At 40.8% G+C, this 21,403-nt stretch overlaps 1 protein-coding gene across 1 annotated transcript in view; it reads right to left on the reverse strand.

The window, feature by feature from the left end:
* LMAN1 (lectin, mannose binding 1) overlaps nucleotides 1–21,389 on the reverse strand; it is a 27,513-nt gene extending 6,124 nt beyond the window's left edge. The window contains exons 1-10 of the mRNA XM_008057521.2: nucleotides 21,137–21,389; nucleotides 17,808–17,962; nucleotides 17,617–17,724; nucleotides 16,857–16,918; nucleotides 15,465–15,564; nucleotides 10,915–11,038; nucleotides 7,793–7,851; nucleotides 7,211–7,343; nucleotides 5,386–5,579; nucleotides 5,199–5,269 (exon numbers count right to left, since the gene is read on the reverse strand). Of these exons, the coding sequence (XP_008055712.1) occupies nucleotides 5,199–5,269; nucleotides 5,386–5,579; nucleotides 7,211–7,343; nucleotides 7,793–7,851; nucleotides 10,915–11,038; nucleotides 15,465–15,564; nucleotides 16,857–16,918; nucleotides 17,617–17,724; nucleotides 17,808–17,962; nucleotides 21,137–21,374 (1,244 nt within the window). The 5' untranslated portion in view covers nucleotides 21,375–21,389. The remainder of the gene's footprint in view (nucleotides 1–5,198; nucleotides 5,270–5,385; nucleotides 5,580–7,210; nucleotides 7,344–7,792; nucleotides 7,852–10,914; nucleotides 11,039–15,464; nucleotides 15,565–16,856; nucleotides 16,919–17,616; nucleotides 17,725–17,807; nucleotides 17,963–21,136) is intronic.
* Between the last annotated feature and the right edge of the window lie 14 nt (nucleotides 21,390–21,403).

Here is a 21,403-nt window from a genome sequence, read left to right on the forward strand (position 1 = left end):
TTTGGGAGGCTGAGGCGAGTGGATTGCCTGAGCCCGCAGGTTCGAGACCCACCTGGGCAGGCGAGACCTCATCTCTACAATAAATCAAAAAATCAGCCGGGCGTGGTAGTGCGCACCCGTAGTTCCAGCTACTCGGAAGGCTGAGGCGGAAGGATCACCGGAGCCCAGCAGGTCGAGGCTGCGGTGGCTGGCAGCGGCCACTGCACTCCAGTCTGGGCGACAGAGTGAGACTCCAACTCAAAAAAAAACAAAAATTTAATGTGCGCCAATTCAATCATTCATTCATTTGCCTGCTGATTCTGCTGACATTTGGCACATGTTATAAGCCAGATACTTTTTAGGGCTATAAACTTAGCAAAAAAATAAATTCCTGCCCTGCTGAGACTAACAGTGTAGCAGGAGGGCAATGTGATAGAAGCATGCAAAGCAAGATGCACCGAATCTAGCTTGGCATCCTGAGCTGAGCGTTACAGGATGAGAAGTTGATGCAGAAGGCACTGTGGTGGAAGGAGGGCATATTAGTCAGGAAACGGGTCGAGGGAAAGAGGGCGGGACAGAGCCCCTGAGACAAACAGCACCGAAGGGATGATGGAAGGACAGCCCCAGTGAAGAAAACTAAATGGAAGTAGACAGGCAAAGAACACTCAGCGTGGGTGTTTGTTAGAAGTCACAGAAAGGGGCCAGGCCTGGTGGCTCAGCCTGTAATCCCCGCGTTTTGGGAGGCCGAGGTGAGTGGATTGCCTGAGCCCGAAGGTTCGAGACCGGCCTGGGCAACTTGGCAAGACCTCATCTCTACAATAAATCAAAAAAGTAGCCGGGCGTGGTAGCGTGCGCCTGTAGTTCCAGCTACTTGGAAGGCTGAGGTGAAGGATCGCTGGAGCCCAGCGGGTTGAGGCTGCGGTGGCCGGGAGTGGCCACTGCACTCCAGTCTGGGTGACAGAGTGAGACTCCAACTCAAAAAAAAAAAAAAAAAGAAGTCATAGAAAGGAAGTTCTGAGATGCAGAAGTGGAAAAAGGCATCAACTGCTACATGCTTCTAAAGATCTCTTTGTGCTAACAAAAAAAAATTTCTATGATTCCTTAGTAATATAAAATCTACAAAGATACAAACCACCCTTTTCATAAAAGGCAAATATTTCCTATCTTTTTTACATTGTTTCTGAAGCTACATCCTAAAGAAAAAGCTTTAGAGGACTAATTCAGAAATTTGAGTTTAGTTTTTACATTAACTTATTATATGCATGACATTTATTCTCAACTAGTAAGTGTGGTTAAAATTACCTTAGGGTAGTTGCAAGGATTGGTGCTACACCAAGGAAATGATTTCATGAATAATACAACTGGATGGCTGGAACTTCCTAACCACTAGTTGAATTTCAAGATGTTCTAGTACTACTGGCTAAGTGAAACCAGAAAAACCCAAGAGTATCTAGAAGAAAGAATTTAAGAAAACACACATGTACGAAAGAAATAAAGGAAAACAAACCAGAAACTAACACAATTGGTTACCAAGAGGGAGAGGGTGGGAAAGGCTGGAAAGAAGAGGAGAATGGGAAGGGGGTCTTAGGGATGAAGAAGTGATACACGTATGTATACACACATACACACACACACAAACACACACACACTCACACATTTTGCACTCTGCCTCTTAGAATCATAGTATTCATATACTCAGAATACAGTATAAACAATTTCAACCAGGATGTGGAGAATATAAACACTAACAAAGAAATAAACGATCATAAATAATAACACTAACCATACTGAAGACAGTAGGGAAGAAGAGAACTAAACTAAGAAACTATCTGGAAAATACTATCTGGGCTGGATACTACAAAGTTAGAGGTGAAAGGAACTTTACATAAACATTGCTCACAGAAATATGGGTTAGTGATTTTTTTTTTTTGTGTTAGGGTCTCACTCTGTCACCCAGGCTGAAGTGCAGTGCTACAATCAAAGCTCACCACAGCCCCAACCTCCTGGGCTCAGGCAATCCTTCTACCTCAGCCTCCTGAGTAGCTGGGACTATAGGCATGTACCACCACACCCAGCTAATTTTTTATTTTTTGTGGAGACGTGGTCTTACTATGTTCTCCAAGCTGGTCTCAAACTCCTGAGCTCAAGCAATCCTCCCATTTAGCCTCCCAAAGTGCTAGGATTATAGCCACTGTACCCAGCAATTTGAAACCACTTTAAGTGTACTTATGTACCCACTAAAATTGGGCTGATAAAGAAATAAATTATAGATATAGATAGTAAGAACAGGTTTCTCCCAGATGGAGAAAGAAATTTCAAATAGGTCAAGGAAGAAGGTTAAAAGTCAACCTTGTAGTGTTCAGTGTTGTCCAGTCTGATTGGAATCTAAAATATCTATATAATCTCATAGTTTAACACAAAAATAGACTGAGAGACACAGAAATACTGATGTGTGTATATTCATGGGCTAGTATACATACACATTTTCTAGCTCTGTCCACCGGGAGGGCATAGAGGCAATGGCACCTCAACAGTAATGAGCACACCTAGTGCCCAGATGTTGGTTTTTAAGTACCTTTCTACAAACCAAACCAACCAAACAAACAAACAAATAAGGCTCACTAGAGACGTGGTTGATTCCAGAACTGGGGCAGATAAAATACAAGATGAGCTTGGAAATGTAGTACCAGAAAGTAAAAAAAGGGCTAAAAAAGATGCAGGTTTGTTGAAAAAACAAAGAAGCCAACCTAGAGGAGCTCATAAGGCCAAACTTGAAACAACCTGAGCAGCAAAATATATGATGATAGTGTTAAAGCATAACTTGCAGAATAAATGCCCATGAGTCTGCTCTGGTATAAATAACTCACTAAATAAACAGGAGAGAAGGGACAGTTGGTCCTTACAGTAGAATTCCAATTAATAAATGTAGAGGGAATGACAGAAATATAAAAATCAGCATTTGGTAAACACCACATTCTTGTTTTACTCAAGAAGCATCAATGGGTGCTGAAATTAATAAGCACAACTTTGAAATGCATACTTAAATAGTCTCAAAATATCTTTTCCAGAATATTAACCACAAAGGAAAAGACAGTAACTTTAAAGTGGTCAAATAAGTAAGAAACCACCATAACCAAGTGATCATGGCCAGGCCAACATTACCAGTAATAAGATATACTAACACCACGACCAGGCACAGTGGCTCATGACAGTAATCCCAGCACTTTGAGAGGCCAAGACGAAAGGATTACTTGAGCCCAGGAGCTCAAGACCTGCCTGGGCAACACAGAATTCGTCTCTACAAAAAATCAAAATAATTTAGCCAGGTGTGGTGGTGGTGAATGCCTACAGTCCTAGTTACTTGGGAGGCTGAGGCAGAAGAATCACCCAAGCCCAGGAGGTTGAAGCTGCAGGGAGATGTGATCATGTCACTGCACTCCTGCCTGAATGACGAAGCGAGAGTTTGATTCAAAAAAAGTTATACTGAAACCATGAACACAATGACATGAGGCACTGTGGTGGCCTTATCAAAATGCAGAACTTCTATTCACTCATGAGTAAACACCAGAAAAGCCCAAATCAAAAGATATTTGACCAAACAACTCTTAGACAATGTCAGGGTCATGAAAGACAAGGAAAGACGAACTACTGTAGACTGCAGATGTCTAAAGAGAAACAGTAACTAAATGCAATGTGTGATCCTGGAAAGGATCCTTGAACAGATAAAAGGCCTTGGTGGAAAAACTCTTGAAGTTTGAACAGGTATTAATTTAGTTGATAGTACCGCATCAATGTTAATTTCCTGGTTCTGAGAATTATACTATGGTTATATAAGATATTAATATTAGAAGAACATGAGTGACAGATATATAGAAACTTTCTGTACTATTTTTGCAGTTTCTGAAGACTAAAATTAGATCAAAATTAAAAATTAAAAAAAACCCATTATGTTACATAACATTACAGTCTATTTCTAAAAGGGTTCTATTCATTTAGCTAAACTATTTGAATAGTTAAACTATTCATTTAGCATCATATATAGTTCAGTTGCACATTCACAATTTGAAGGTTTTTTTTGTTTTTGTTTTTTTTTTTTAGAGTTGGAGTCTCACTCTGTAGCCCAGACTGGAGTGCAGTGGCCGCTCCCGGCCACCGCAGCCTTGACCTGCTGGGCTCCGGCAATCCTTCTGCCTCAGCCTTCTGAGTAGCCGGAATTACAGGCGCGCTCTACCACGTCCGGCTGATTTTTTGATTGATTGTAGAGATGAGGTCTCGCTGCCCAGGCGAGTCTCGAACCCGCGGGCTCAGGCAATCCACTCACCTCAGCCTCCCAAAGGCGCGGGATTACAGGCTGAGCCACCGAGCCCGGCTTGAAGGTTTTTTTAAAATGCCAAAGAGCAAAGCTGAAAAAATACAAATTTGCAGTTATAAGTTAAGTGCCTTTAATCTCTAGACATCAGGCATTATCACCTTCTGTTTAATCTAGTCCTGTTTAATTTTCCAGCCCTAAAGAACTCACCTTGACATTCTTGTTTGTCAAGGGTTGTATCAGTTGGGACAATGCTCTAAAGTATGAGCCCATGGAAACGTGACACTTTGGTTTGTTTTCCCTACTCCAGGCATTGAAAGCTGTTAATTATCTGCATAAGTGAATCATTATTATTAGAAATTTTATCATTCAACGTTCTAAGAACACAACATCTCCTCTGGCTCCAACCTTTTGTGTCCTCCCTCTTAGGGTACAAGATGGAAATAAAAAAGAGATAGAAATATACATTGCCTTGAAAAGAGTTTCCTTCTATCAAAAAGAATTTCCTGCATCAAGTCTGCTTGTATTATAGTCTTACAATGCTACACATGCTTATTCTCCTAGTGTTTTTCATAGGATTGCTATATATTACTTCATATTCTTTTTGTATTTTATAACAATAAGGACACTCCTGGCTCTGTTTTAACTCTGACAAACCTATTTTTTTTAAAGATGATAAAGCATTTTTTTCTTTTCCAGCTTAGAATTTAAAAATGTAGACATACTGCAGTTTCACAATATTAAAAGCTGCTGTATTTATATTCCCCTATTTGTGAAGTGAATCTAGAATGTGATTCTTCTCCTCATGTAGAATTCTCACAATAATACAGTGTGCTTGTATACCTTGAGAAGTCACACATTTAGGATAAAGACATCACATAACACCCAGACACTACTTTTACCTACTTACTTCATTTCATTTACTTGTCTCAGAATCTCTTGCTGACTTTTCACAACAGTGTCTAGTTCTTGTTGAGAGATCTGGAAATAAAAATGATGGGAGTTCAGTAACCCACATTCTATGCGTACTCAGCACAATGGCCTCTTCCCCTCATCAAAAGTTAACCAAGGTGCATCGGCACGTGTGGCCAGCTTACCTGTCCGTGCTGTCCCAGGCCACCTGCTCCTCTTCTGGCAATCTCCTCTGTCAAGGAAGAGACACATCTTCTCTGTTCGTCAAGAATCATGTCTATCTTTTGGAACACTTGCTTGATTTCAAGATGAATATGATTCTGTCCTTCAAAAACCTGTCTCAGCTCACGATCTCCTACACTCTCAAATATTTCCTCCGCTGAAATGGAAATTACAAATTAAAATGATTAGGACCACTGACATATATGTAATTTTTTAAATGCTGTGACTAAGTGCTAACAAATACTAAAACTAGAACACTATCAGCATGATGGAATAATCTGTCAAATGGTAAACATGCAGATAATTCAATCATGATTAAATTACTTTGTTTTTGCCATTTCTGGTGGCTGAATACATTATAAATTAGGTCTGACCTTTTTCATTTAAAAATAATTTTTCTAAGCTGGGCTCGGTGGCTCAGCCTGTAATCCCGCACCTTAGGAAGCTGAGATGAGTGGATTGCCTGAGCCCGCGGGTTCGAGACCCGCCTGGGCAACTTGGCGAGACCTCATCTCTACAAAAAATTAAAAAATTAGCTGGGCGTGGTAGTGCGCGCCTGTAGTTCCGGCTACTTGGAAGGCTGAGGTGGAAGGATCGCCGGAGCCTAGCAGGTCGAGGCTGCGGTGGCCGGGAGCGGCCGCTGCACTCCAGTCTGGGCGACAGAGTGAGACTCCAACTCAAAAAAAAAAAAAAATTTTTCTCCTTTATATATTCTGTGTGATCCCATTTACATGAATAGGCAGAACTAATCTACAATTGTAGAAATAAAAATAGTGATAGGCTCTGTATGAGGGGGGCTGACCCTAAGGAGGCATGAGGGAACTTTCTGGGGTGATAAAAATGTTCTATGTACTGATCTAGGTGATGGTTAAATGGGTACACACATCTGTCAATTCACCAAACTATACTCTTCAAACACCACCACGAGCTTCAGGATATACTCACGAATCATATGTGTTGATGTTTAAAACAAATTATAAAAGAATAACTTTTATATCATTTTTAACTTCATTAATCTAAATCACACTGTTGATCATTTAGAGAACTGCAGACTCCACACAGAGTTTAAATGTTAACCACAGGCTCTATTAAGTACAACACTGATGATTTATGCTGATGAGGGAAGACACGGATAAAAAAGCTAGCAGATAAAACAAAGTCCCTCTAGTTGGCCTTAAATTATGTATTTTTGACATCAGCACACTCAAATTCTTAACTACATTTTAATATTTCACCATTTCCAAACTCGAATGTACAGGATTCTACAGAGTAGTGTAAGAGGGCGAGAGAAAGATAGGAATTCACATTACTCTGATAATAATGCTGATAGTTTTCCAATATTATCTCTGTATTATGAGGTAATTATTTGCCACTAAAAGCAAAAACATAAAACTTCAATGATTTTATTCAACAAATACTTACTGACCTCGACTACTAGTTCAGCAAGTTTGGGGTTTTTGTTAAGGTTTAGGGACACAGCAGTGAATACAGCAAACCAACAGCCTGTCCTCACTGAGCTTCCACTCCAGTGGTTCCCTGATCATCCACAACCATTAACCATAGTCTCCTTACTGCACACGTCACGATACCACACTCTCAATGGTAAAAATGCCAATCTCCAGACCCTCAAAGTCTGAAGATTTTGCTCATAAACTGTTTCCAGAAAAACATGGACCGTGCCGGGTCAGGGCACGTGGCAGGGATGAACCAGGCCACACACAGACATGAGCGTCCAGGATGACCCACGACCCCTGCTGCGGCACCAGTGGCGGCTTCGCTGCAACTCACCAGGCTGTCCTTGGAGGTCAGGGTGGCCCTTCTGGAATTCCTCTTTTTTTTTATCCAGTTCTTGTTGAAAGTGCTCAAATTCCTCCTGATACTTTTCTTTTTCTGTTTCTGAGATTTCCTTATCTGGTGTAGGCTTTTTTTTTGGAGTTTATGAATAGATAATAAAAAACATAAGAAAACCAGTAAGATAACTCAATATATGTTCTTTGTGTTATTTTAATACTATGCTACCACTGGCTGAAAGGTCACATAAAACTATTACTTCTTACTTAAGTCATAGCCAATTTACTCTTGCTGCTACTAATAATAAAAATAACAACCACCACTGCCATTTACCGAATGCTTGCTAGAAGTGCACGGTCTCATTTAATCCTTCAACATAAGGAGATGGCCAGTACAAATACCTGTTTTACCAATGACGAAATAGAGCTTTACAGAGGTTCAGTAATTTGCAAAGATCATACAGCAGTAACTGGCAGAAACAAGACCCAAACCTAAGCCAGTCTTCCCAAATGTTCAGCCACAAGGCAAAACCACTTTTAAATCACTGATAAACTTTTTGAAAAAAATGTATACACTTACCAGCTCTTTCCCAGGTTCAGTCAACTGGAAAGTCAGAAAAGAAAGGACATCATGGTCATCTACAAATTAAAGAAAAAGGTCTGAAAAAGTTTCATAAGAAATTTTTTCTATAGCTGTAAATGTACTGCTTTAAAAACCAATAATCAATAAGGGAAATAAAAATAAACTCTAATTTGGTAAAGGAAATGGTACTCTGTGAGATTAGAGACAAAAACTGACATCAGAAATAATCTACAATTCACTTTCTTAAACCCTAAATAAGAGCAGTTAGCAGTGTTTAACATATACTAGATGTTTATCTCTAGTCCCAGAGGTTCACGCCTATAATCCCAGTACTTTGAGGCTGAGGCAGGAGGATCACTTGAAGCCAGGAGATTGAGATCAGCCTGGGAAACAAAGCGAGACCTCGTCTCTACAGGAAAAAAAAAAAAAAAGATAAAAAAATTAGCCAGGGGGGGGGGGGCACATCTGTAGTCCAAGATAGGCAGATGGCTGAGATGGGAGAATTTCCTGAGCCCAGGAAGTTGAGTCTACAGTGAGCCATGATTGTGCCACTGTACTCTAGCTTGGGTGACAGAGGCTCCGATTCAAAAAATAAATAAAAATAATAGGTTGGGCTTGGCAACTCATGCCCATAAGCCCAGCACTTTGGGAGGACAAGGAGGGCAGACTGCTTGAGCCCATAAGTTTGAGACCAGACTGAGTAACATAGCGAAATCTTGTCTCTAAAAAAAAAAAAAAAAAAAAAAAAAAAAAATTATTCAGGAGTGGTGGTGCATGCCTATAATCCCAGTTACTTGGGAGGCTGAGGTGGAAGGATCATCTGAGTCCAGGAGGTTGTGGTTGCTGTGAGCCATGATCGTCATGATCATGCCAGGACATTTGAGCCTGGGTGACAGAGACCCCAACTCCAAAAGTAAATGAATGAATAAATAAATAAGCAACAATAGACAGTGAATATATGTTAGACAAGGAATGACCCAACAAAAGAAGGGCCAAAAGTCGTCCAAACTCCTAATCTGGGTACCAAGATTCTCCTGTAGTTTCCTCTAAACCTCCTTCATAGATAATGTCCCAGACAAATGAGACAAAATCCTGGCCTCCAAGCAATTCCTATAACTCTCTGTCTCTGAACCGTTCTCATGGCACATACCACGTTTTGCCTTACTTTCATATTTATTTCTCTCGCATAGAAGATACTAATAATTTTATTTGATCTAAAATTATATAAAGATCAAATTAACTTCAAACTATTTAACCTAAAAGTAGGGACTTAGCATACCAAACCTCACAGCACTGAACTAAAACACCCATTCTGACTGGGTGTGGTGGCTCATGCCTGTAATCCTAACACTTTGGGAGGCCAAGGCAGGCAGACTGCTTGAGCCCAGGAGTTTGAGACCCATCTGGGCAATATAGTGAAACCTGGTCTCTACAAAAAATAAAAAAGATTAGGTGGGCATGGTGGCTCGTGCCTATAGTCCCAGCTATTCAGGATGCTGAAGTGGAAGGGTCTCCTGAGCCCAGAAGGATAAGGCTGCTATAAGCCACGATGGTTGTGATCATGCCAGGGCACTCCAGCCTGATTGATATAGTGAGACCCAACTAAAACAAATAAATAAAATAAAATACTCATCCTGGCTAGTCACATCCACAAAACAGAGGGATTTATCTCAAGTATACCGCAATCTTTATGCTTTCTGCTGACCTTATAGAGATGAAGAGACGTAGACAAATTAAAACGACAATTATAATACTTCAGTGTAGATTAGGCAACTTTAGAAACTGTGAAGTATTAGGGCACTGAACCCAGGACTCATAAATCCAGACCAAGTCTGGCCTGGGGCTAACTGTTACTAGACCTTGATCTTCAGAAACTCTTTTCATCTAAGATTTAGCAAACTCATCCAAGAATATGGAAAATTTTATCTGTCTTCCTTCCACCCCTTCCTGGATTGTCAGAAGTTTCCAACATATGAGTAATTTCTGCTCTGAGAGTGTGTGGTGAAGTCTAATTTGTTTTAAGTCCAACAGAGTTAGCCTAGGTACCCAGTACCCAACTAACACAATTGGCTATATAGTACTTTATGTAATATTTAACAGGTTATACTGATACCTGGTGGAGAGAAATAATACATAAAAAAGCACAGGTAGCTGGGCTCAATGGCTCAGCCTGTAATCCCGTGCCTTTGGGAGGCTGAGGTGAGTGGACTGCCTGAGCCCGCGGGTTCACGACCCGCCTGGGCAGACGAGACCTCATCTCTACAATAAATCAAAAATTAGCCGGGCATGGTAGCGTGCGCCTGCAATTCCGGCTACTCGGAAGGCTGAGGCGGAAGGATTGCCGGAGCCCAGCAGGTCGAGGCTGCGGTGGCTGGGAGTGGCCACTGCACTCCAGTCTGGGCGACAGAGTGAGATTCCAACTCAAATGAAAAAAAAAAAAAAAAAAAAAAAGCACAGGTGTACATTGTTAAAGTTTGTAACCTGAAGGTTCGTATCTAGGGGACTTACTGTACTTGAAAATACTTAAACCTACAAACCATCTAAACATAGAGTTGTATCGATAGTGAAAGATAACTTCATTTGTCACCACATGTGGAAAAAAATGGCAACTAGATTTTTCTTTAAAGTTTAGTCCCCAAACAATGTTTCCTCAGGTTGCCAAATTCATTTATATGTGATACAACAACTCTTAGGATCCTAAAACACTTGGCAATCAACCTTTTATAGCCTCAATTTAAAATATGTCTCCTTCTTTATAAAACAGCGCTCAAACTGATGCTCTAATTTACACATCTGTAGGTGGCCCCAGATATTTGTACACCTACAGAACAATATAAGTAGAGAATTAGCAGTTTCACCAGACTAAGAGACTGGCACAACAGACTACGGGAAGGTTCCAATTAGTCTTAAAAGGTTAGAAGCATCGCCGGAGCCCAGAAGGTCGAGGCTGCGGTGGCCGGAAGCGGCCACTGCACTCCAGTCTGGGTGACCGAGTGAGAGTCCAACTCAAAAAAAAAAAAAAAAAGGTTAGAAGCAAACAAGTCTATAGATCCCTAATGAGTACTATTCCCAATAAAATGCAAATCACAAACGTCTAATACTAAGAGTACAAGATTTACCTGCAAGACCTCCAGTTGCAGCAGATATTCCAAAATACCCTTGTGCTGGGATGACCATATTTTCCACTTTGGCACAAAATTCATAATCGTTTTTATCTGGTGTAAAGCCATTGTTGATCATTACCTAGAAAGACATATCAGAGGGACAGCTTTTACAAAAGATACCATAAAATGAATTTCAATTAGTCAATTTCACGACTAATCCTACTCAATTTTGCATCCTTTTATTATTATAAAGGGTAATTTCAAATAATTTAACTTACTTGGTGTCATTATACAATGAGATATTTTACTTAAGAAGTTGTTTTTTGCCCAGTGATGTGTCCAAGGCTTAAAAAATATTGTTCTGAAACCCCAGTGACAGAGCTAAAACTAAGAGGTTAAATTTACAATTTTATCTACAGCTGGTTGAGAATTAAATGGATAGCAACAAGTAGTGAGCTCTTCTTTATTAAATTAGTGGGATCACTGAGCTGTCATAGGTTAGCAGAGGGCAAGTAACATATGTAACACTGACAAAAAGAGCAGAAAATGGAAAACCAAAACATTTCTACATATCAGCTTCTACAGAATATAGATAAGTTTCTACAAATATATATTCTGCAGAATGTGCACTTCAAAGACTGACCCTACATTTCTTTTTTTTTTTTGAGTTGGAGTCTCACTCTGTCGCCCAGACTGGAGTGCAGTGGCCGCTCCCGGCCACCGCAGCCTCGACCTGCCGGGCTCCGGCGATCCTTCCGCCTCAGCCTTCCAAGTAGCCGGAATTACAGGTGTGCGCTACCACGCCCAGCTGATTTTTTGATTTATTGTAGAGATGAGGTCTCGCTGCCCAGGCGGGTCTCGAACCCGCGGGCTCAGGCAATCCACTCACCTCAGCCTCCCAAAGGCGCGGGATTACAGGCTGAGCCACCGAGCCTGGCTGACCCTACATTTCTTAACAGAATCTTGGAATTCTGAGAAAGCACTGGCATCCACCTGACACACCCATGCTCTTCTCACTATCCCAGCAAGTAGTGGCTTAGCCTCCTCAAAACATTTCACCTCTAACAACCCAATAACTAGTCCTACCCTCAACAAGAGTCACTGAGAAAGAGTGGGCACAAGAGGAGCAGGTCTCTGGCACCAGAAAAGAACACTTCTGCACGACTTCCGGAGTCAAAGTTCTGTCAGAGACAGTTATGATGCAGTCACACAGGTGATATGTTATGGTACTATGTCAAAATTTTCAGCAAGAGAACAGAATGCCTGTCAACATGAAGAGTCAATTTCTATATAGTGTGGGATGAAAAGACGTGAACTAAAAACTAGTTTAAAATAACTAATATTAGTATACCTAATCCTGAATTGTACCCCGCATCTTTAAAATAAAATATATATAAAAAATAAAAAATATAACTAATATTAAAGATTACTATTATTCGGTGAACTAATGTTAATGTTTCTTCTGATTAGCAATATTCCTATTTCAGTTTACACCATTTACAACTAGTCCTCTTTTACAAAGTCTTTCAGATTAGAATTAATAATCACTAAGATAATTGCCTTTGAGTCAAAAAGAAGATCAGAGAATCACATTCCAACCCTAAAATCCTCCAGTTGTTCATTACTTTCTTCCTTGAATCCAAACAATTGAAAATCCACCAAGAGTCTTTACTGTCAATTTCTAATTTTTTTAAAAACAGCATAACATTTATTGCTCTCGCTATAGTTAGGAGGAAGTTAGAACTGTGATTGTAAAGCCTACCAAAAAATGCCAGAACATTCTTTATGAGATCATCGATAATCTCCTTATTCACCTTACAGCTTCCACTTGTTCAATACCACACTTGCAGTATTTACAAACTCTTGTTTCGGCTGTGTTTCCTGCACCAACAGGACTTGTTTCCAACCTCCTCCTACTTTGTTTTCCCCATTGTGGAAACAACTGAGCCAAGTAGAGGGTGCAAATATTAATTTAACAAACATATCTTGAGTACCTAACATGGGCACAGTATTAGACTAGGAGGGAAACAGGATAGGCTGCCTGTCCTGAGAAGTTTATAATCCTACTGACAAGAAACACATAGTTAACTAACACACAGCAAATCAAGACAACATATTTTAAAGACCAAATGAGCATCAGAGGAAAAAATACTCAAAGAGTTTAGGAGAAACAGATCATTGTGAGCTGATGCTTGGGAAATCTGACGGAAAAGGGATCTCAACTAGTGTGTTTAAAGCCAAGTACCACTTTGCCAAGTAGAGAGAAAAGGGAGGAGTATTACAGAAAGGGACAAGAGACAGAGCAAACGTACAAAGGTGAGAACCAGTAAGTTGCATTCACGTGTCCAGCAAGACTCTCTAAAACTGTACTTCAGAACACTAGTTCTATGGTCATTCACAGACATCAGTCAGAAAAAAATCTCACAGTCAAGTAAGTCTTAAGATTGGGAGGTTTAAGAAAAGTTTCTTTAATTATTCCTTCATTTAAAGGATCTTTTACCAAGGAATCTTTAATGAGCTAATATTACTACAGAAGTGCCCAATTTCACCTGACCGCAAGACCAGTTTTGGAGATTCCACTGCGCAGGACCATTGTTTTGGGAGCTGCTGGTAGGGTTCCCGGTCTCACTGAGGTCTGTGGACTCAACTGTGTGTCTGCACTTACCACGGCTGGCATCTGGATTTTGCCACAGATAGGTCAGTGTGACTTCCTGATAACCCTAATGAAACTGTACAGGATGAATGATAATTGCAGTGGGACTCAAACTCAAGTTAATCATAATGGACACTTCCTCTATTGTGAGATCTCTAAATTAGCTTGGAACTTAAGACTGAGCCAACATAATATTTTCCACAGAACTACCTTTTTCAGAGTTTTATACACAGGAGTGTAAGGCTAGCTTGCGATTCAGGTGAAAGAAAAATTCAGTTTTTACTTTTATGTGTTGTATAACCAGGTATCGATAGCAACTTTAAAAAACAAAGTTTACAACACATTATTGTTCTTCATTATCATAACTGCCAGTTGGATAAACCTACCTATATATTACCCTAAACTCGATACCAGCCCTCTGATTTCCCATTCTTCTCGCAAACAAACACAAACAAATGTGCTGCTTCTCCGCTAGTACCAATTAGTTGTCTAATGGCAGAAGGTCAGGAACTATCCTTGACTCCACAACTGTGTTCACCCCCAATTCCAAGGAGCCTGGCACTTTGTGATCATCTGTCTTTCACCTTCCCTCTGCCACTATCTTTGTTCAGACCACAGGTGGGGTCTTGCAGCTAAAATAGAGCTGGGTTCAAATCACAGTTCTGTTACTTATTTATTTATTTATTTTTGAGTTGGAGTCTCACCCTGTCGCCCAGACTGGAGTGCAGTGGCCGCTCCTGGCCACCGCAGCCTTGACCTGCTGGGCTCCGGCGATCCTTCAGTCTCAGCCTTCCAAGTAGCTGGAACCACAGGCACGCGCTACCACACCCAGCTAATTTTTTGATTTATTGTAGAGATGAAGTCTTGCCAAGTTGCCCAGGCGGGTCTCAAACCCGCGGGCTCGGGCAATCCTCTCACGTCAGCCTCCCAAAGAGCGGGATTACAGGCTAAGCCACCGAGCCCGGCCTGTTACTTATTTAGTAGGATATTATCCAAGTTACTTAAAATCTCCCATATTCAACTGTCCCATGTACAGGGCCAGAGGGAGGAATACACGAGAAAGTACACATAAAGTACAAAGCACAAAGTACGGTGCTTTAAGAGTCAAGGAGTCTAAACCATCTTATCCTTTGTTCACTTCACAAATAGCACTGCAAGAACACTGGGGCCTAAGTCATCTTTCCAACTTACAAATCTAGTCATTTTAATGCTTGCTTAAAACTCTTTACACTTTTAAAATACATTCCTTATAGGAGTGCCTACAGGAAGCCGTGCAAGGCCTGCTACGGTCAGGCTTTGATCCTCAGTACCCACTGTCCCCTCCATCTCCAGCCGCACCGAATGACATGCCTTTCCCAAATATTTCAACTTCTCTAGTCCCCGTGTCTGCCTTCTGCGCCTGAACCACACACACCCCCTTTCCCCTACCCAGGAGCTTCCTACTCCCCTGTAAGGCCCAGCTCAACTCTGAGAAGCTGCTCCTGCCCTTCCCCATGCTCAGCGAGCAGCTCTAGGATTCGAACCCCATGATCCCCTAACGGTGTCTGTGCCACAGTATCCACCACACAGCATAGCGACATGTGTCTCCTCCACTAGACTATAAGCTCTTCAGGGACAATGATCCTGGTTTTACTCATATTTCTATACTGAAGGCTTGGATATGTATAGCACAGTGCTTAAACATTTGCTGACTATGTGGAAACCTACTGGCAGGGTTTTACAACAGATAACCACTACACTGAGCTTCTCTTGAGAGTATATGAGCAACACCCATATTTAAGAGCATTTAATTTCTGAAGAATATATGAGCAACACCCAAACTTAAGAGCGTTTAATTTCTATCAAAAATTCAAAATCAAAAGTTAAGCTAGAATACTGTCCATCTGATCATCTCTAAACAAGTGTTACTTACCATCAATGTTTTCTGGTAATACACAATCTTGGCCCGGACAGGATAGGGCTTGTTACGGAAATCCCTCTGGCAACTCGCCAAAGCTTGATTAGCACCATCACTGCAGTTATGAGAGAAAGGGAAGCAGACAAGACATCTGAACGCTTTTCAGTGTTTAAAAATTCAGGAAGATTAAAGTAATACTAGGTTATCACAAAGTCTTGGGATATTTCAAGTTATCTATTCAGAAGACACAAAATTGACACACACGTTTTTTCTCTGCCGGAACTCTGCATAACATTAGAAGCCCGAGGTACCATGTGCTGCCGGCAAAGGAAGGTTACACGATTCCATCTGAGACTAAGGCAGTGGTTCTCTACGCCAGGGCAGAATCAGGATCATTCACTGAGCTTTTACAACGTAGGTTCCTAGATTCTACCCAAATCAACTGAAGCAGAATCAACAGAAGGAGACCCGGGCACCTCTATTTTCAACAGCTCCAGAAGGAGTTGTGATGTACTACCAGGGTTGAGAATCACCGAGGCAGGAAACAGTCAACCAGGAGCATGTACAAGTAAGTAATTTTTCTTACAGTGCACTGATTGGCTAAAATGTAATTCCTCCACAGCAGACATGTAAAAATAATAAATGTACATACCTAACTCATATACATTATAAATATACAGTCGTCCTTCAGTATCCATGGGGCATTGCTTCCAGGACCCCCGCGGATACTAAAATCCTCCCATGCTGAAGTTCCTGATATAAAATGATGTGGTATTTACATATAGCCTATGCACATTCTCCCGTATACTTTAAATCATCTCTAGATTACTTATAATACCTAATACGATGTAAATACTATGTAAATATTTTAAAATTTGTATTTTTTCCCCTAATATTTTTGACCCATGGTTGGCTGACTCCACCTATGTGGAACCCATGAATACAGAGGACTGACTGTACTAAACACTTAGGAGGCTTTCTAAACCACTGAGAGTCGTTAAATAAAACAGAATGAAAGCTGTATAACGGGGCATCAATTGCTTACTCATCAGTTTGGTCAAGACTCAATTTGATTTTTGAAAGATCCTTTTGAATAAAGATGAAAATACATGACTAGTGGTATCACTGAGAGCCAGGAATAGTCTATAAACTTCCAGAAGTACTATATAATTTAAGGTTAAATAAAAACACATTCTATGTTGAAAATATGAGGTGGTTCTCAAAAAAAACTTTAAAACAGAACCAAATAAAATAAAACCTTTCCACCAAGTTACAAAGTACATATCAAGAAAAAGAATCTTATTTCATTTGGAAAGTGTTCAGATTTGAAACGATACATTTCATGAACAATACATTTCACTTCCACAGAGAAGTTGAAATCAGGACTAATGTAAAACATGCACTTACTTTTGATGGTCATAATGGATTTGTCCATTGTTGCCTATAATTACTATAGCAGGATTATTTTTCTAAAAATAAAGAAAACTTGTTTTAATGTCCTTAATCAATGAATTCTAATCATTCTTGATGTGCTATGAGGTCTCTTATATATCCAAGATTCTAAAACTCAAAATTTTAAATGACATGACCTTGGCATTCAAGGAATTATTAAAGTTCTCCTTTAAGTTGCTAATAATAACCTCTGAAAATCAGTAGAGAAATGACCAGCTAATGAGAAAAATCATCAATCTGAAGCCTCCTAAACTACAAGTTAATGTTTCCAACATGTAAGTACATTTTGTTTTTAACTATTTTAAGAGAGATCATCAGAAAAGGTGGCCTGATAAAAAGAATAATTATCATATGAAAAGATATGAGTATGTGAACTAGCAACAGTCACACACTTGGAGGTCTCATGAAAGCAATCTGTTTCAGTCTCCTAAACACTAAAGACTTAAGGATATCCATCAAAATTACTAAGTACAAATAGGATGGTGAAGAGAGGGGTAATTGCAAAGTTCCCACAGGCTTCATTATAACTTCAAGTTGGTGTATGAAAAATCATACAGATGTAGCTTTATATCAATGTTTCCAGCTATATAAAGATGGATTATTATATTTATAATATAGTTTGGGGAGTTCTCTACTATTAAACTGACAAAAGTGTTAAATAAGCTATATTTCTCAGATATATTAAAGTGGGTAACAGTCCTGACAATAAATATACCTTTCCATCATTGTCAAAAGAATCAAAAAATATTCCAACTCCATTCCACCTATCAGCTGATCCAAACACAGGACCCTCCAAGCCTTGATTTTCTGTATACCAAATTGCCTGCAAATATGAAACAGAGAACAGTTAGAGGCTAGTGGTATATACATTTATGTACATTTTCTAAGTAAAAGAAGTGATCATACTAGGCCATCAGCTCCAATCCGACCTCGTCCAGTCACTCGAAATGTCACCTCAACTTCCCAGTTCTCAAAGCCTGCCTTTGTCTTTGTCCACACTGATCCTCTCTGGCTTTTTAAAGATGGTGCTACTCGAATTTGATCTGAACTTGGAATAGCATCTAGGATAGAAATCAGGGGGGAAAAGCTTTACGTTATAACCAGGTAAAAAACAACAAATCATCTCCAAGCTGCTACTTATCCCTATAGAGATCAAATTTTAACTTAGTAACTAGTACAATAATCATTAGGAAAAAATTTCATGTTTACAGTTTCAACTTTAAACATTTAGGGTCAACACCTCCTATATTTTTTAAACAGAGACATATCTCTGCAAAAACAAACAAAATTAAAGTTATAATCATTCACTAAAAATTCCAGGGAAAAGGAACAGGAGGGAGGGAATTATGACTTAAAAGGCAAGTGACTACTTGATTCTCATAGTATTATTTTTGTAATACCTCGAAAACTTGCTTATTATTTTTAAAACTGCAAGGCACTTTACCAATTTACAAATGTTAGAAAACTCAAACAGTGTGAAAAGAACATACCACTAGGAATCAAGAGACTTGTTCCTAGTCTCAATTCAGCTGTGTGACTTTGTGCAAATAATTCTCTTACTCTCTTGGGTTCACCATATGTTCACCTGTAAAATGAAGGGGCTGGGCTTGATCACTTCCATAAATACCCCAAAAACTATATGCAAAATACTGTGCATATGTACCTTCTTCTAGGGAGAGGGTCAACTGAATTTCAATTCAAGAAGCAATTCTTCAGCTTCAGCAGATTCTCAGAGAAAACAGTGATTCCCAAAAGTGGTTTACATCTCCAGGTTGGGTTCAAGTCCCAGTTCCAATATTTACAATCGCTTGATATTAGACAAGTTATTTCATTTCTCTCACAATCTCATACGTACATAAATGCATATAATGTTTCAACAAATGCCAGCTATTCCTCCTATTGTTGGACTAGGTAATTATTAAGAGCCTACCAGGCCTAAAATTTGAACAATTCTAGCAGCCTCTCAGATATTAACCAGTTCTGACATCCATGCTAGGAAATACGTCAACTATAACTACAATATCAGGTAGAAAAAAGCAGACAAAAAGAAAAGTTGAAGTACTTTAGTAGGATCAGTCACTGTCACTATCACTTTCAAACACTCAAAGGTTGAGGGGTGGGCACCCAGGGCAGCCACAGTGCTGGACACTGAATTAGAAGACCTAAGTTTGAGTTCAATTTTGCCGACACTTACTAGCTGTGCAATCTTTTTCAAAAACCTTAACCTTACTGTACATCAGTTTTTTCATCCATAAAACAGATAACACCTGCCCTGCCCACTAAGGATCAAATCAGAGAATGAAGGTGAAAGGGCTTTGAAAGCTATCGAGGGTTGCAAATCGTTATCATTTGTTGCCCTTATGGACTTAAGGATGTGTACTGACAGTGCAAAAGGACATCTGAGTTAAAAAAGGGAAACACCATGGGTCTGGTCTTAATTTGGAGGTGAAGGAAAAGGGCTGTGTTTAAACTAGATCTTAAATTTTCTCTATGTTTTAAATCAAAGCTGGTAGGGCAAAATGAAAAGGAAAAAAATGATTAATGGAGTTGAGGACACTAAGACTTACGTAAAAATTACAGTGACAATGTAAGCAAAGGATAGTCGCAGCAGTGATTCCCAGAGCCAGTAGCTAGATGGATCATGACTAAAATACTAATCTCTTCAATCTAGCCACACAACTTCAATTCACCAAAGTACATTATCCTGACATTTCTGCAGCAGATTCTGGTTATGGCTCTGTAAAGAAAGTCAAGGTAACTGATTTGAGTAGTTGATTCACATTCCTATTTGGTCAGTGTGGTGTATGTGAGTGTCAGAAAGAGGCAGGTGATGGAGAGCTGCAGAAGTGAAAAAGTGTGAATGAATCTATCATCGCTACTGAAAAACTCATCATCATTCCAAAGATAAAAACAAAACATTCAAAACCTTGTGTTTGTTATTATTTGCATCATCTTTGTATACTAAGAACAATATACCCTTGCTGTGTGGGTGCCTAATTATCGACTGCTGAGTAACAAAATAATTGCTCTCTACTTCAAACACTTGATGACATGGTCGTTAAAGCAAATTGAAATTTGTACCTTTTAATTACAAATTAATTTGAGGGAAGCTGCCCTTCCTAAAAGTGTGCTTTCTATTCATGATTACTTTTTAGAAGTGAAACATTTTGTGTCAAGCACTGGATGATCTAAGATGCTGTATACAAGCCTCATAGACGTGATTACTTAATCACACATAAAGACAGAATTCAAATTGTCAGAGCTTCTCATCTCATAAAGGCATTTGCCACTTGTCCTAAAGGGTGTTTCTGATGGTCACTGAACAGAGCTTATGGAACAGAGGCTGATTCCTTAGTCAGCAGTGACACATCAGCACTAAAAAGTGCAGCTATGTTTTCGTTCACATAAATAAATGCTCTAGCGAGGCTCTCTTGTCTGTAACAGTGTCACAGACAGTGAATAAAACATGAAGGCAAGGTGATTTCAATGTGCGAAAAAAACTTTTTTTTTTAAAGGGCTGAAGATGTAATGTTATTCTCAGTCTCAGGTTCAGAAACAATCAATACCAAAAAAAAAAAAAAATATATATATATATATATATATATCCCTTCTCCTAAAAAGTTACATAACGTGCTGATTACAAGATAGGAGACCAAAGACCACACCAAGTCACTGAGAAGCAAAGGTGAGGTGCAGTTCCAAGATTTAAGAACGTCAAAAACTTGAAAATTACTCGAAGGCCCGCACATGCCATCTTTGGAGACGTCAAACCGGAGCATGCCCCCCTGCGAACCCCAGAGAAAAGCAAGCAGGGTGGAGTGGGAAAGCAGGCTGGGGGCTCCCGGAACCGGTCTCCCGTGGGGATGGCTGCGGGTGGGGGACGTTCCCCCTGGAGACGAGGCGCTGGGGTGAAACGTGAGGCCTGGAAGCGAGTCTGAGTGCTTGAAAGTGTGGCAGGTAACAGAACACCTTTAGGGCAAACGGAAAGCACCCCCGAGGCCCAAGGAGGGAAGACGGGGGGCCCGAGCCAGGGCGGGGGAGGACGCAGGGGCAGGTCGGCCGAGCCTGGCGGGCCGGGGGGCCCCGGAGGCAGGGCCGCCGAGAGGGACCCCCGCGGCGGACGGGGTGCGGCGGTTGGAGCCGGACCCTCGGCGTTCCAGGGCGCCGGCGAGGGAAGGCGGCGAGGCCGCGGACGGCGGGAGGGACCCGGGCCCCCAGCCCTCTCCCCGGCTTACTCCCCGCGTGGGCCCAGAAGGGCACGGTCCCGTCGCTCTGCACCAGGTGCGGCCCCTTGAAGCTGTACTTGTACTCGAATCGGCGATGTGGCAGCGCGCCCGGGGTGCCCGCGGCGCCGGCGGCCGCGGGGCTGCTTCCCACGCCGTCGCCCCCGACAAAACGGCCGCAGGACAGCAGCAGGGCGCAGAGGAGCGGCCGGACTCCGGCCCGCGGACCCCTCCGCCTGGATCCCGCCATCTTGGATTCTGGGACGCGGAGGCCGGCGG

Source organism: Carlito syrichta, unplaced genomic scaffold, assembly GCF_000164805.1.
Source record: "Carlito syrichta isolate Samal-C Ts95f unplaced genomic scaffold, Tarsius_syrichta-2.0.1 Scaffold303038, whole genome shotgun sequence".
Taxonomy (NCBI): Eukaryota; Metazoa; Chordata; class Mammalia; order Primates; family Tarsiidae; genus Carlito; species Carlito syrichta.